General features: G+C 40.2%; 1 protein-coding gene and 1 pseudogene across 6 annotated transcripts in view; one reads left to right on the top strand and one right to left on the bottom strand.

Annotated features, from left to right (window-relative positions):
* LPCAT (lysophosphatidylcholine acyltransferase) overlaps positions 1-16,756 on the bottom strand; it is an 87,431-nt gene that overhangs the window by 40,853 nt on the left and 29,822 nt on the right. For 4 of the 6 annotated variants that reach the window (XR_012411779.1, XM_073977315.1, XM_073977318.1 and 1 more), the window contains exon 3: positions 1,864-2,173. Coding sequence is in view for 5 of the 6 variants with exons in the window: in XM_073977315.1 (XP_073833416.1) it covers positions 1,864-2,091 (228 nt within the window). In the remaining variant the exon portion in view is untranslated. Of the gene's footprint in view, positions 1-1,863; positions 2,195-2,692; positions 2,979-16,756 lie in introns of those variants that run through there. The other 2 variants (XM_073977316.1, XM_073977320.1) reach the window with 2 other exon arrangements.
* On the top strand, positions 7,850-9,272 carry LOC141399145 (uncharacterized; annotated as a pseudogene).

A 16,756-nucleotide genomic window follows, 5' to 3' on the forward strand; every position in this document is an offset into this window, starting at 1 on the left:
GTATATAAATTTGATTATACCCTCAGCATTTATGCTAACGCGGGTATATACACTTTCATAGACCCCAAGTATGTTTGGACGAAATGTGTTTCAGACAATTTGGAGTCGATTTAGCAATGTCCGTCCGTCTGGCTGGCTGGTGCGCACGATAACTCTCGAACGGATGAACCGATTTGGTCCAAAATTTGGCTTTCGCAATATTTTGTCCAAGTTCAAATGTCCAAAAAGTGCCACAAAATTCTGAAAAGACCCTAAATACATTCGATATGTCCGTAGATGAAAGTTCCAATTCAAATAGGCTGAGGGCATATATCTGTCGGCAAAGCCGACTGATACTTTTTTACTTGTTTTGTAAACATTTGCTGACGTCAATGTATATTTATGGATATCCTTATTTGGAAATAGTGAACCGCCTATAACCAGCTGAAATGTTTGGCAAAATTCAATAAATCGTTCCTCATTCTTGTTCTTTACTGCCTTAGCAACATAATGGTGATAAGTCCCAATTTACATTAGGCGATTTTCCTTGCGGCAAGTTTTCTCGTTCTCTTTTAAATTTGCCTCTTGCGTTTATACAAGCAATTCTGTTTCGGCAAGTTTTGTTTTCAAAACATTGGAAATAATGTCAAAAACGAAACATATAAAAGGAATTGCCTGAAAATTACCGGTACGAGCAATTTTTTTCCACTTCCCTTCCCCTTACGTGTCTCTCCAACAAGCTGAGACTTGCCGCAAGTAAACTTGCCTAATGTAGATTGGGGCTAAAGACTGAGAAACTTTATATCGTTGTGATTTATTGTTGTTTTGAAATCTAGCGAAGACCCACACACCCACCCAATATGATGCGATCGTTTCACTGGTGAATAATGGCTAGAAGACAAAGGTGGAGTTTTGATAACTTCTATTTATATGAACATTATTGCAAATTAGAACATAAGAAGTCCGCCTAGTGTCTTATCTAGAATCATCGTTGTGTTTAGAGTACCAAAGACTATCTATGCTAAAAATGTCGACTCGATGCGACAGGTGTCCTGAAGCCAAAATATGGGCCCCGAAATGTCCCAACTTTAGGTTGTCTTTTTACGTGATAATTTGTAATAATTATTACGAAATGTTTCTAACTGCTGTATTTTTACACACAATTTCAGTAAAAGAGAGCGAAGTGAGAGAATAATTTTGACAGTTGTTTGCTGAGAAATTGCTAAAAGTTGCTGAAAGAATTTTTCCCAGCAACATTTAGCAAGTTCTATCAGCTGTTTTTTAATCATCTGCTAGTGGTCAGCTGTTCAATGTTTATCTTATTTTTGTGGACAAATACTATAAATATTACGATTCAGGTTTATTTATTGATTATTTTATTAATATATTCATTATTTTTTATTTATTTTGCTTAGAATTGAAGAACTTTTTCATTGCTTTGGAGTTATTTTTGCATTGGCGCCAATGTTTTTGTTTTGGTTATCAACTGTTATCTTGCTAAAGTTTACTAAATGCTGTTTTTTTTACTTTTTTCTCTATGTTCGTATCAAAGAGCAAAATCTCTCTTACTCTCTGAAAAGAAATTACTGAATAATTATTACTGAAAAAGTAAAAAGACACAACTATTGTTATAGTTTTTTTTTTTTGTACAGTCATGGACCAAGGGTACATTTTTGGCAGTTTGTTACTTGTTTCCAATATTATTTTTACTTGAAATCATAAAATCTATTTTTTCAACCGTACCATACAATGTTTCAACACTTGAATTTCCAGTGATTATACACCTCTCGAGTGATTTATTACGAAGAAGCAATAAAAAAAATTTAACAAAAAAGATTTACTGCAAAATCAAAAAAATGAAATCATTCAACTCTTCTTACTTACCTTAGCTAAATCGGCACGATTTTCAATATTCAAACGATGTATAAAGGGATTTATGTAATTATTTTCCGTCCAATCCAGAGATTCAGAATCTTCGGAATCATTTTTGGCAATAACAGCAACGCTGCCACCGCCGGTAACAGGTGTAGCTACTGCATCCACGGCACTGTCATCATTTGGTGGGCTATGAGCCGAGGGAGAACGTCTCCGTTTAATGGTGGATGTGGTCATATTTTTTTAGAAAATACTATATATTTGTTGTTGTTGTTATTTTTACGCTTTGAATTTGGCAACACGGTATTTGTGTGTGTATCTGGAAAAAGAAAATTAACAGCTTTTTTTGGTAAAAAAAAAAAATAATTTTTTTTCTTTTGTTTTATTATTTTTTCAAGTTTTTTGTTATGGTGCCAACAACGCAGAATTGCTTGGTTGGACGGTCTCCCCTCCACACCAACAATTAGATTCTTCAAAAAAAAAAAACTTCTTTAGCTTTTTGTTGTTACTATTTTGTTATTATTAACACGTTGATGGTGTGGTATGATCTTTTGGTTAACTCTTTTTTTCTATTTTCACATTCACTCTCTCTCATTCACTGGGATTGGGGGGCCTGCTTTTGCTCATTTCTTTTTGAGATAAATAAAATTTCTTTTTTTTTCTGTTTTAATGGGTGCAGAAAAATAGAAAGAAGGTAGCCATAAAAAAATGGGATAGACACGACAATACTTTCTTTTCGTTAGAAATACTTTGCAGTTTTTTTGTTTTTTATTAATATTTGTGAATTTATATCTGTTTCTTTTTCTAGCTCTTTGTTAAATAAGATAATGACACATACATCTCACTGAAATTTGTTATTGCTAATGTTTATATTTTAAGAAATAATGATGACGGCAATCGATGCCTCGTAAAATATCCGTTTTACTACGATCACTCACACACGACGCGCACAAACGGAAGTTAACACGACGGTTATTCCAAAAGATGAAAATAGAGGAGGGAACGTCCACCGTCTATGGTGGCTGAGCAAAAACTGAATGCCACTCAACAGAAATGTTTATTTCTTATTGCCGACCGACCGAACCGGTGACATGCTCGTTTTAGGTTAATTAGTCGTTGTTTGTGTTTTAATCAGAGTCGCCGAGTCTGTTGTTGTTTTCATACTTTCATTGTTGGGTTGTGTACACGGTTGCCATTGGATAAAAAAATTGTCTACCAAATTTTTCCGAAATTGTTACCAAAAAGTTACCAACAAATTAAATTTGCCATTTCGTTTGCTTTCCCATTATTTTGACGTTCATAGATCGAGTTCCATACTAAAGTTATTTTATGAAATCACTGTATTGGGGAACTTGACCTAGAACGCCAAAATAATGAGAAAGTTTCGTGTGAAAGTTTCAGCGTGTGGCTTTAGATATGATGATCAGATAATTTTAGCGGGTGAAATGAACCAATAGTTTTGCGGGAAAATTGGTAAAATTTTTAGTATATTGTCTATATCTTTATTACTGGAAGATATGTTCCCCCGGTATTTATATTTAGAAAAGAAACTCATGACATTTCCTTTGGTAATTTGGTAATAAGTTTTCGCTGTTGTTTTAAATTATTTCTACTTAGTCACCATAGAAAAGTATCTCCCAATTTTTTCAAACATTGAAGGTTTTAGCCACATTATCGAACTGAAGATCCTCAAATTTGATAGTTACTATGTATAAAACATTACTTTGGAGAATCGTTTGATATTGCACCCTTAGAAGGATACCGCCCGACTTTCGGTACACATTTTGAAGGATTTTACCAATTACACTGTCTGACAGCCAAAATTACACTTGAACCGGACCATGATACAATAAGAAAGGTAGCATTATCAGCCCAGCTGAAGCCCAGCTGATGGTAACATAATGTGTCAATTGCATTGAATTTATGTCAAATTTTGACATCTTATGTTACCAAAATCGGCAGTTGCTGCTACCTCCTTATTGTACCATGAACCGGACTATATACGTTTGAAAGTATAGGCAAAATGGAGTATAATGGTATTTTTAATTTTTCGTTTTCTGATCGTTTTGACCTTTTAGAGGTCAAAAAAATTTCAAAGGTCAACATTTTTAAATATTTTAAATATTTGTACTCGTCGTACGGTGCTGGTATTGGTGTCATATTAAAGAGGAGAATATAGGCTTTATAAAATAATTATAAATTATTGCATTCCAGGATAAAAAGAACATCAAAAATATCCATGAAAAATTAAGTCAAAAGCGAGCATTTTGGCAGGCTCATATCTTCTAAACCGCGAAGAATTTTAATTTGTTCATGGAGGCAAAGTTGTAGCTCTTGTTATAAAGAATATAAATTCTGGACACATGAAATCCACCAAACTTCATCTTCATCATCTTCTATAACTTTTTCTAGGGGTTTGACCGATTTTGACCTTGAAAATGAGGTTTGGTGTATTTCATTTGTCCAGAATTGATGTTCTGTATGACAAGAGCTACAACTTTGCCTCCATGAGCAAATTAAAATTCCTCGCGGTTTAGAAGATATGCGCCTGCCAAAATCCTCACTTTTGACTTAATTTTTCAAGGCTATTTTTGATGTCCTTTTTATCCTGGAATGCAATAATTTATAATTATTATATAAAGCCTATATTCTCCTCTTTAATATGACACCAATCTTTAATATGACAGTATCTTCTTGCAGGTTCTGGAACAGACCAAATGAAAGAAATGCAAACATATTTGGTCTGTTTCAGTACTGCAAGAATCTACTAATTTTTTCGATAACATAAAGGAAAAAAATTATCGTAGTAAAAAATAGTAGCTTTTTGCAGGTTCTGGAACAGAGCATTTATAGTTTGTTCAATCAAACCTTAAAAAGTTACCAAACCAAAAACGAAGTTACCAAGTTACCATCCCTATAAAAAGTTACCAAATTTGGTAATATTCTACCAACTGTGGCAACCGTGGTTGTGTACTCTCTACTCTCCTGCATTGGGAGAAAATTTAATAAAAAAAATCGTATTACTAAGAGCAATGGTTAAAAGAATCGAGGGAAAAGTATGCAAAGTGTTACCATATCTCACACAAATTTAAAAAAAAAAATATTAAAAAAACGGAACAAAGACATTCGTAAAAAATTTTAAATTTATTAAAAAAGGAACCAATTAGGTGTACTGAATAAAAAAAGGAACCAATAAGGTAGACTGAGTATTCTACATAAAAAAATCACAAAGCCGGGGTTTTAAGAGGGCACGTGCCCATCGGTGTTTAAGGTTCGGTACCGACTGTAATAGAACGGAGCCTTGTTGACACCTGGGCGCCTCTACAATTAGTAGGCCCAACTTGCCAAGTCCTAACCATGGTAGTCAGAGCTCCGAATACTCTCTCGAATTCCACTCGCGAGTGATACTCTTCTCGAATTTCAACAAGTTGAGGGGGACAACTTGCCCCCTCCCCAGCGCCAAACAAAAACTTATCCCACCCAAACGAACCAAAAATATTGCACCCAAAAAAATTACCACCTCACCCCAAATTTTCACTCGCGAGTAAATCGGAGCTCTGATGGTAGTAGACATCACAGTAACAGTTGTGTTACATTCTCCCTATTCACTTATCGTGCCTCACTTATCACGACGCCTTGAGCGACCAATCCAGATTTGTATGCAATAAAAACTGGTAGTAGTGTCAACTACGAAGTCTGACCGGAGGCTTTTTTCTGCTGAAAGATAGACCTCCAACCCCCTACCAAAAGGGAAGTGAAACACATACAGTGGATCTTCAAGTTAGTGTCTGCCAGATAGACTTGGAATCTCTGTGGAGCGCAACCACTCTCTAAGAGCTCTCTAGGTAATCCCAATGGGACGCTGGCCAACACATGATATTGCTGCTCACGTGTTATTGTGCACTATGGCTTGAGCCGGCAAGAGCCGACACGTTTCGCCTACTTTCGCAAATACACGGTGCTCTTGAATCAAATTTAAATGGAAGGTGCTTACACCTGGGATGTTTTTGCGGATTCTGAAACTACAATGTTCATAGATGAGAAAAATCAAAAAACAAAAAAAAAATCGTCGGAGCGCTTTTTAAATAAATCGCGATTCAAGTTGACATTTTTAGGGGTTGTTAAGTTTTCACGATTCTGCTTAGAAATCGCAAGTCCTATCAAAATGAGACTGAAGAAAATGTTGTAGCTATGAAAATTATCTACAAGATTGACCTTTAAGGTATTTTCGTAGGTTTTACCATTTGTGAGATATTGAAATTCAAATTGGGACAATGCACTGACTGTATCGCCCCCTTATAAAACAATGTCATGAAGGGTGCGCCTTAACTAACTTTTAATGAAAACCGCTTACACAGGGGAAGTTTTTGTGAATTCTGAAATAATAATGTTCATAGATGAGAAAAATCCAAAAACAAGAAAAAATCGCTGTAGGGATTTTTTAAATAAATCGCGATCAAAATTCACATGTTTAGGAGTTTTTTAGGTTTTCACGATTTTGCTTGGAAACCGCAAGCCCAATCGAAATGGAGCTAAAGAAAATGTTGTAGCTGTGAAAATTCTCTACAGGATTGACGTTTGTGATTTGTTCTCAGGCTGTACCATTTTTGAGATAAAGAAGCTCAGTTTACATTTTTAGGTTTTTTTTGTTAGGGTTTCGCGATTTTGCTTGAATACGGCAAGTCTTATCGGCATGGGAGCTGAGAAAATCTTATAGCTGTGAAAATTCCCTACAAGACTGGCTTATGTAATTTTCCCTAGGTTGTGACATTTTTTTAGATATATAAGTTTAATTTGGGAAATTGCAGTCATGACATTGTTTTATAAGGAGACGATACAGAATTGAATTGAATTTGAATTGTCCCAATTTCAACTTCTATATCTCAAAAGTTGTAAAACCTACGAAAATATCATTAAGGTCATTCTTGTAGAGAATTTTGATAGCTACAACATTTTCTTTATTCCCATTTTTATAGCACTTGCGGTTTCCAAGCAAAATCGCAAAAAACTAAACAACCCCTAAAAATGTCAACTTGAATCGCGATTTATTTAAAAAGCGCTCCGGCGATTTTTTTTTTATTTTTTGATTTTTCTCATCTATGAACATTGTAGTTTCAGAATCCGCAAAAACTTCCCAGGTGTAAGCACCTTCCATTTAAATTTGATTCAAGAGCACCGTGAATACTTAAATAATATTTTCGGTAGGGTATTCTACAAATAAATCCAGCAGCGTTTGACCCACTGTGGGCGGCTTGCCGGTCTGACTCTAGTGGGGGCGACAGCAATACGCACTTTCCGCCCGTATGGACATTAAGATCGACGGAATTACTAGACTACCATTTGGAATTGATGAATCCTGGCCTGGCGGCCGTGGTATTCTGAAACCTAAGTACGTCTGGGTGGAACCTTACAGAAATGGCGACACCTGCTAATAATCCAGGTGAAGAAGCGTCTAAAAATATAAGTCCTGGAAGTGAAAATCTAAGGATGCTCGAAAGAAAAAATAGCGTAGTTAGAGGAATTTGTTAAATCGAAAAATAACATCCGCAAGGATATTCAATCCATGATGCGAGAGATGCAGGCGAAATATTTAAAATAACATTACCCGAGGATCTGAATAAGGAATCAATCTGAATGGATAAAGTAGGCAATAAACGGACCTAAAGAAGCGGGAACCCCCAACAACACCTGCGTTGAAATTAGGACGAAAAATCCGAAGGAAAGTAGAACAAAAAACCGGAAAGGAATCGTACTTAATATTAATGACCAAGAGTCGACTAATAAAACAACCAATAGAACAACTACTTGTTCGTGTTCGTCTTTATTTTTATCTTGGGAGCGGCATGTCCCGGAATGCCTGCTCCGGATTCTTTTGGTCCGTGCCGGGATTGAAAGTAACCCCGGGCCATGGTTCTGCACCGTTTGTCAACGTCTCATCCACCATAGGTCGGTGTCAATGAGATGCGACGGGTGCCAAGGATGGGTGCATTTTAGGAACTGTTCAGGCCTGATCTACCTGAGGGAGCATTACGACAGGGTTTATGTTGCCTCGTGCTGCGCTAATATGAACCCCAACAACTGCAGTCTTCGGAGTTGTGATGGATACAACGTTCTTCGCCAGGATCGTACGAGAAGTGGGGGTGTAGGGCTTGCATTCCTACTGCACCAGTCTGTCCAGTACAGACCTATCTCGCCTGAGCTAGACTCTAGGGACCCATACTCGTACTTGGAGTGTATGGGGGTAGCGGTAAGGTGTGGATCCGCCGAGATAGAACTGCTGAATGTGTATGTCCCGCCGGTCAATAGCTGTGTCCCGCGTTATTTGCCTAACATCAGCTCTGTTGCGAGGTGATAACCGGCTGGTCCTTGGGGATATCAATGCACATCACGAGTTATGGCATTCAGCTCTAGGTAATGACCAGAGGGGTACAGATCTGGCTGAGAAAATAGATAGCTCCACATTCTGCACTGCGAACGGTGCGTCACCCACCAGGATTAGGGGAGACTGCCACAGTTCACCTGACATATCCTTCGTGTCACCCGGTCTGACGAATGACTTGACATGGCAATCCGTCATTTCCTTTGGGTCGGACCATCTCCCAATCCGCATCTCCATAAACAGACCACCAGACTTCATAAACTCTGAACGCCGCACTTTCATTAATCATAAAAAAGCGGATTGGCAAGGTTTCAGAGAACTGTCTAGTCCCTCTGATGTTCGGGTAGCACAGAGGAAGTTCCGAGACATCATCACTGCTGCAGCCGCTCGCTTTATCCCTGCTGGTCGAATACCTATAATAAGACCCAATTTCCCAGCAGAGGCGATGGGATTAGCTAATGAGCGTGATGAGCTTCGCCGTACGAACCCTAACGACCCCAGAGTCAGGGAACTGACAATGGAAGTCAATAGATTAGTCAGTGAACACAGGCGGAAAAAGTGTCTAGAACATCTGAAGTGCTGCAACATTGGAGCCGGCGGTAATAAATTGTGGACAACGGTTAAGACGCTATCGAACCCTGGTAGGAGAGACGATCGGACATCTGTCACGTTTAACGGCGTGGCTGTGACAGATCCGAAGAGGTGCGCTGGCTATTTCTGCCGACAATTTATCGAGCACCCCGATAGCGACCGGGCGAAGAGAAGTGTTTTGCGTCGTTTGCTATCTCTTCCAGCCGAGGAAGAACCGCCACAATTTACGATGGATGATGTTGCAGATGTTATCCGAGGCGCAAAGTCATCCAAAGCGCTTGGACCTGACGGAATTTCTATGGTGATGTTAAAACAGCTGGATGACCCAGGAGTCTAGTATTTAAGTAAGGTCCTCAACTTATCGCTAGCCACCCTAATTGTTCCCGATGCCTGGAAGATGGGCAGGGTGGTCCCGCTGCTGAAACCTGGCAAAGATGCCAGTAAAGGTGATTCGTACAGGCCGATTTCACTTCTATCACCAGTAGCAAAGATACTCGAGGCATTACTCCTCCCCAGCATCAGAACGTGTTATCCAGTTGCAGATCATCAACACGGGTTCCGGAAGCAGCACAGTACCACAACAGCACAGCACGCCATTCCCACATATATTGGACAAGGACTCAACCAGGACAAACCATGTCACAGAACAGTGATGGTAGCATTGGATCTGACCAAAGCGTTTGATACGGTCAGCCATGCTAGGGTGTTCGAGGATATCGAGAATACTACCCTCCGGCCTTGTCTGAAACGATAGGTCATCAACTATTTCTGTGGTCGCCAGTCATACGTGGAATTCAGAGACAGGAAGTCCAAACCCCGTAGAGTGAAGCATGGGGTTCCCCAAGGAGGGGTGATATCTCCGGAACTGTTTAACCTTTACCTCTCTGCAATTCCACGCCCTCTCGACGGCATTGAGTTAATTACGTACGCCGATGATTGTACACTCATGGCGTCAGGTCACAATATCGGCAACGTTTGTGACAGGATAAATACCTATCTCATTGATCTTGTAGAGTTTTTCCACGCGAGGAATATGAGAATATCCACCACTAAGTCAACAGCCACACTGTTCACCACATGGACGGCGCAAATGAAGCTCCCACTGAATGTGCAGGTCGACGGTGCAATTATTCCGACCACAAACTACCCCAAAGTCCAAGGGGTCACATTCGATAGCATGTATAAGTCGTCCCAGCATACTACAGTTATCTGCGATAAGCTGAGAAACGGGAACAAGGTCCTCAAGTCCCTAGCCGGCAGCACTTGGGGTGCAGATAAAGAAACCTTGTTAACCACATACAACGCGATAGGTCGGTCTGTGGTAAGCTATGCGGCGCCAGTGTGGTTTGCTAACGTAAGTGATACGCAATGGGATAAACTACAAGTCTGTCAGAATGACGCCCTGAGGACAGCTACAGGGTGTCACCTCATGTCTGCAGTGGACCATTTACATGAGGAGATCCTTCCTGTGCGTCGTCACAACAGGATGTTGACGATGCAGTACTTGCTTGGATTTGGGTGGTCTTGCCTACAGCATCCAAGAAAGTTCTGCATCCTACAACGGATTTGGGTGGTCTTGCCTACAGCATCCAAGCAAGTACTGCATCGTCAACATCCTGTTGTGACGACGCACAGGAAACGCGACAAAATCGATTAGTTGTCAATGAGAGTTGTACTTAAAATTTTCTGAGCGACATTTTTGCAGAATATTTCGAATCTGAAAAACATTATGTTGTGGTACTTTTGTAGCGGCTATTAAAATAGAGGACGAAAAAGAACATTGAAGGAAGCGAGTTAGAAGGTCGATGTGCTCTACGAAAATAATCCTCATTTGATTTGACAGAAGAAATGTCATCTCAAAAATAAGCTAAATCAACAGAGAACAAAGATATAACGCTAACTACTGATGGCTTACAAGGTCTCTAGCAAAAATTTCATCACGCCATAACGCGGAAGTTCGACTCACGGCGGATCTATCCTTCGGGGTTCTTAATATACTCACCAAGGGCTTTCTTCCCCAAGAGGAATTTTCCGTGCCCCAGACTTTCACCTCCATTTTGTTGCACAGTGTAAGAGGCAATGAACTCCGCTCATGCACAAAAGTGTTTTTACATTTTTCTTACAACAACCATCAAGGGTATTAGGCCCGGAGAAGAAAGGACAAAAAAGGCTATATAGGAACGGTGAATTATTGCTCCAAGTTTGTGGATTAATCTCCAGGAGGCATTTCGCAGGAGGAATTCTGGGAAATAAGGTTGAAATACCCTCACGTTGAGAAACGTTTGCTAGCTATCGAATGGAATCCGTTCCCCGGCCCGAATGTAGTCACCAGTCCAAAGACTGCGATGACTACAGCGGATCTCGACAACCGGCGGTTTCAAACTGTCCGTATACCTTGCGAGCACCAATGATGTCTGCGGCTGGGTCAGTCAACTTGACTCCATCGGCCTCTACGATACGATCGGACTTCACCGTAGGTCAGCTTGCATAGGTCAGCACCATCTGCACTAACACATCGGCATATAGCTGCATCTAAAATCTCGTCCTTAGTCTACAAATGTCACTCTTTTCAACACCATCCATCATCCATCCATCAAATGCATAGCCGATACAACTCTTCAACAATTACACATAGCCGCACTCTCCATCTACAAATCAATACCCAACCATCACAGTAACATCATCATCATCTTCACCACAACACACACACTTCAACAGTCAGGATGATCACAATGGACCACAAGGTCTCCGAGTGGAGTAGCTGCCAGCACGGCAGTTACGCATCCCAAAACTTAACCTAAACTGACGCTAATGCTGCTGGAGTAGCAGGAGCTGTAAGGATTCTGGAGCTCCGAATTTCCAGGGCAGCTGCCTACGAAGTAGCCACACAATCTTTCAGTTAGCGTGATAGCTCCACCTGCGACTGCCGCTAAAGCTGCTGGAGAAAGCAGGAGTAGAAAAAGAGCTCCGAATTTGTATACATTTTTTAAACAGATTACCGCAAAATACGTGGGAACAAACAAATCTAAGTCAAGCTGTTTAACCAGTTCGAAGAGGAAGGATAGTGCGGCTGTAAGTCAAGTGACTGATACGACTTAGGGTCCATCAACCTCAATGCAGGTTAGTGGCCCGAAGACAATCACTTCACAACAGACGTGTGTAGCGATAGTTCTTTCTTCCAAGGATCCACAGCAAGGTGCTAACAAGATGGCGGATTGAATTAAATTAATTCCGGTTTTGTATTCCCAGATTAGCTTATTGACTTTTGGTACTTTAGCAAATAAAACAAGGAGGTTTATTGCTTTTCTATCTAACATTTCGTCACTTTTTGGTGACGTCATCAGGGCAAATGTATTATTGTACCGCTAATAAACTCCATGCATTCGTCAATAGACGCTTAAGAAGAATTTTAAGAACACATTGGCGTAATGTGTTCACAAACCAATCCCTATATGAAATATGCAACCAAAACCCAATGGTCAAGGAAATTAAACTAAGGAAATGGCAATCACATACTGAGGAAACAAGACGGAAATATTGCCAAAGAAGCCCTTGGAAATCGCAAGGTAGACCAGTGCTAACGTGGAGACGGCAAGTTTAAGAAGAACTGAGGAAGGCAAATAAATCATGGAATGAAAAAGAAACTTTAGCTTTAAATCGAAATTACTGGAAAAAATTGTTGTGGCCCTACGTTTCACCTAATCAGGAGAAATCGTAATATTTTATAAGGCTTGTTTTCACCGCTTCCCAACAGTCGTGTATGAAGAAAATTCTGTCTTCCGAGGATCTACAGTTGCAAATAGGATGGCGGAACGTCCGTCGAGCAGCCACACAACTACCTTCGTCAAGGTGGCTACTCGCCATACAATTAAAGGGGGTTCAGTTTGGGACGGCCTGCAAAAGTAGCCCGGGACAAAACCCCCAAAAGAACTTGAAGACACCCAGACGTGGGAGTATGATCGCCCAGATTGCGTTCTGGTAGGAATCATTGATACTGAAGGCAGGACGAGTGAAGATAATTGATTGCTGATAGAAAATGTGGATGACAGAAAGACCGGCTTTGGCAGGGCAGTAATTTTCAAGGATCAACAGCAGAACTTGTTTTGTACGTAAGAAAAGTCTAAATTTTTTTTCAACTCTGCAATTACAGTGACGGTGATATGACAGTAGTGAGGCTCGGGTGCTAGGTGCTAGCCTCGTTATACATAATGCAATGTAAAGTACCAAACCCTCAAATTCAATTGGTGCGCAAACTAGTGAACGGAGACATCGGCCAATTGCTGTTTGGAAGCAGCGACACCGACTGAGGAAGCAGCGAGACCAATGTGAGAGCTGAGTCCATATTCGATTGTAGTTTAATTAATAATCTGCGAACATGTAATAGGGGAAATGCGACCACCTTCGATGAAGAGGCGGTGATAGATCTCACATTATGTTTGTAAGGAAGGAAGTATACGTCTATATATCGGACTGGAGAAGTGTTTCTTTTCGGATCACAAGGTGATACACATTCAAGTCTAAATTTGCCTCACAGTAAACCCAGCTTCTTCAAGGCTAAGTGAAATTCCAGAACTTCACACTAGGGATAGGTAAGTCGACTTTCGGTTAATCGATTAATCGAGTTTTTGCAGTCAAAAATCTAAAAATCGTAGTCGACTTTTGTTTGGAGTGCAAATCGCATAATCGATTATCTTGTGATCGATTTTGGAGTTTGCCCATAGATTGTTGACTTGGCGGTTTCACACTTTTGGCGGTTTTACCATTTCAAAACGAAACTCGAAAATCGACGAATAGTCGATTATAATCGATTTTCTGCTGTTATGAAAAAGTCGAAAGTCGAGTTTTAAGATAACTGAAATAATCGCAAAACCGAATAATCGCATTTTTAGTTTTAGATCAAAATCGAAAAGTCGAAAAATCGATTATTGCTTTTCATTACCTATCCCTACTTCACACAGCGAAGGAAACTCATAGACAAGTTAATGGTCTCACAATTGTTCTTCGGGATTGTCATGGAAGTATTGGGCACAAAAATACACAGGGAGGATAGCTTTACTTGTTTAGTGGAATAAAGAACAGCAGGAAGCGTAGCAGGAATAAACTTAGTACAGATTGGGGCCTACAGAAGGATGGTTTCAAATCAAAAGAAACAGCACTACACGACGGTTATGTAAAAAAGAATTTGGACGATTCGAATAAGACCTTGGCTGCCTTTCTACACACAGAAGGAGCATTCAACAATGTGAATTTCACATTGAATCCATATTACAGTGTAACCCTCTGATTTTTTTTACAATACAAAAAACCGTTAATTTCTCCATTACAGCGTATATTAACTGTTCCATTACTATATCCACAATAACCGGTGACGCTGGAGATCTTATATGAAGCGGTTGATACACCTTGTCATTATACAAAAAAATCTTGATCTTTTATACAAGGAGACAGTATTTCAATGCAGAGGTTCTTCGGCATTTTTGTGTGTTTTTTTAGTATTTGTGATTGTCTTCAAATCGAAATGTATAGTTAGGTTAGGTTCGGTTGAAAAGAGGGGGCGAGTAATCGCCACATGTCCTGGTGGACATACACATAAGCCATGAAGTAGGCCTGTTGTGCGCTATAGTCTAAGTTTTTTGAAGAAGGGGACTCTACCATAATTTATTTAAGGAACTCTGTTCCCTTAACAATATCCCGTAATTGTTTTAGGTCGTCTACAACTACCTGATTAAAATCTGGTATTGTGTCGTTCCCTAATAACTGGGTTCTGATGTTTGCGAAAGCGGGGCATTGGCAGAGAAAATGCTTCAATGTTTCATCATCCTCTCCGCATGCCCTGCATACGCTGTTGTCTGCACAATTAATTTTTTGCAGATGAGCTTGTAAACCCAGGTGACCTGTAAGAACACCTGTAAGTCTACTCAACTCTGCTTTACGTAGCAGTAATTGGGTCTCCCCATACGATTTTTGTGGTTTTCCCTAATTCCTCTCTATTCCATAGGGATAAGTGGGCATTTTTTGCCCACGTTTTTAACTCTAGCCGAGACGCGTTTAGTGGCTTTGCGTTCGCTAAGTTTACGGTTGCTAATTCCCTTCCCTTTTTTGCCAGAGAATTTGCTATATCATTACCTCTATTCCTCGCATGTCCCGGTACCCATAATATACGCACCGTGCCATGCTGAGTACAGCTGTTGATCGAATTTGTACAATCCAAGACTGTTTGTGATTTTACTGTCTTGGATGTTATTGCTTTGATTGCAGTTTTACTGTCCGTAAGGAGGTCTGTATAACAACCTTTTCCAGTCTGCATTTGTGCTAGATTTCCGCCGATCCACGAGTCTCTGTCTGGAATTAATGCCTCGCATGAGACAGCAACAATTGTTTCAGGTATACGGTCCGATACAATGTTATCCATTGACACTCCCGTTGTTACCTGTAGAATGTTTTGATCGCTTTAAGTCGAATAGCTGCGACAGCCGCTTCATACCTTATCTGGATTTCTATTGGGTGTATATATAGAATAGTTTCTAATGCCCTCGTTGATGTAGTCCTCATTGCGCCGCTTACACTTAGACAGAACATTCGTTGGACTTTCTGTAGTATTTTAATATTACACTTTTTATCCATAGCTGTCCACCAGACTACTGAAGCGTAAGTTAGTATAGGTCTAACTACGCTTTTCTATAGCCAGTGTGTCATCTTAGGATTAAGACCCCACTTGGCGCCTATAGCCCTTCTACAGGTTGACCAACATCTATGAGCTTTATTGGCTCTCTCTTGAATATGGTCTTTCCATTTAAGTTTCGTATCCAGAATTACTCCCAGATATATGACTTTGTTGGAAATGTTGATCGTCTTGTTTAGGAAAACTGGTTCTTCAAAGTGTCCCAGTTTTGTTTTCCTAGTAAACATACATATTTCCGGGTTTACATTAAGACCTCTTGGTCTAGCCCAGTTGTACGCTAGTTTTAGGTCTGATTCGGCTCTTCTGCATAGCAAGTTTGGATTCTTACCCCTCAGAAGTATTATAACGTCGTCTGCATAACAGACTGGGTCAAAACCCTCATCGGTTAAAGTCCTTAATAGGCTATTTATGGTAGTGAACCATAGGAGTGGGGATAAAATCCCCCCTTTGGCGTACCCTGACCAACTTTGTCCTTTATTTTTACATCAAGTAGCCCGCAGCTTATCCATCTATTCCTTAGCATGTGGCTTATCCAGTCCCTAAGAGCCCGGTTCACCTGAAACTTATCTAAGTATTGGATAAGGGTTTAGGTGCTGACGTTGTTGAAAGCACCCTCGATATCAATGCATACCACTAGTGTATACATCTTCCTGTCGAAGGTGCTCTCGATGTGGTGTACATCCTCGTGTAATGCGGTTTCCACTGATCTACCTTTAACGTATGCATGTTGTTTGTATTTAAGCATATCGTTTGGAATCTTGCTCTCATGGTGTCGACTATACGTTCCATGGTTTTAAGCAGGAAGGATGTTAGGCTTATCGGACGATACGACTTAGGAATTGCTTAACTTGCCTTCCCAGGTTTGGGGATAAATACTACCCTCGCCTCCTGCCAGGCTTTAGGAGTATACGCAAATTTTAAGCATGCGTTAAAAATTCCAGATAGTTTGGGCGCAATGTAGTCCATCTCTTTCTGGAGTAAGGCCGGAAATATCTCTTCCGGTCCCGCTGCTTGAAGGGTTTGAAGCTCTTGATGGCATCCTTTACCATCGCTTCATCAATTGTTGGTGCTTCCTCCGTAACACATTCCCTAACTACCGGCACCCCTGCGTGCGTCGTAGTGTTCGGCGGGAAATGTGTAGTCATCAAAAGCCCCAGCGTGTCCTCGATTGTTTCCATCTTATTTCTCGGTTTGTGTATGGGTTTTCGATAGAAACTTTTTTATTTTGGATACATCATTTACGCTGTCTA

This window comes from Musca autumnalis, unplaced genomic scaffold, assembly GCF_047663935.1.
Source record: "Musca autumnalis isolate F117 unplaced genomic scaffold, ASM4766393v1 scaffold_3, whole genome shotgun sequence".
Classification (NCBI taxonomy): Eukaryota; Metazoa; Arthropoda; class Insecta; order Diptera; family Muscidae; genus Musca; species Musca autumnalis.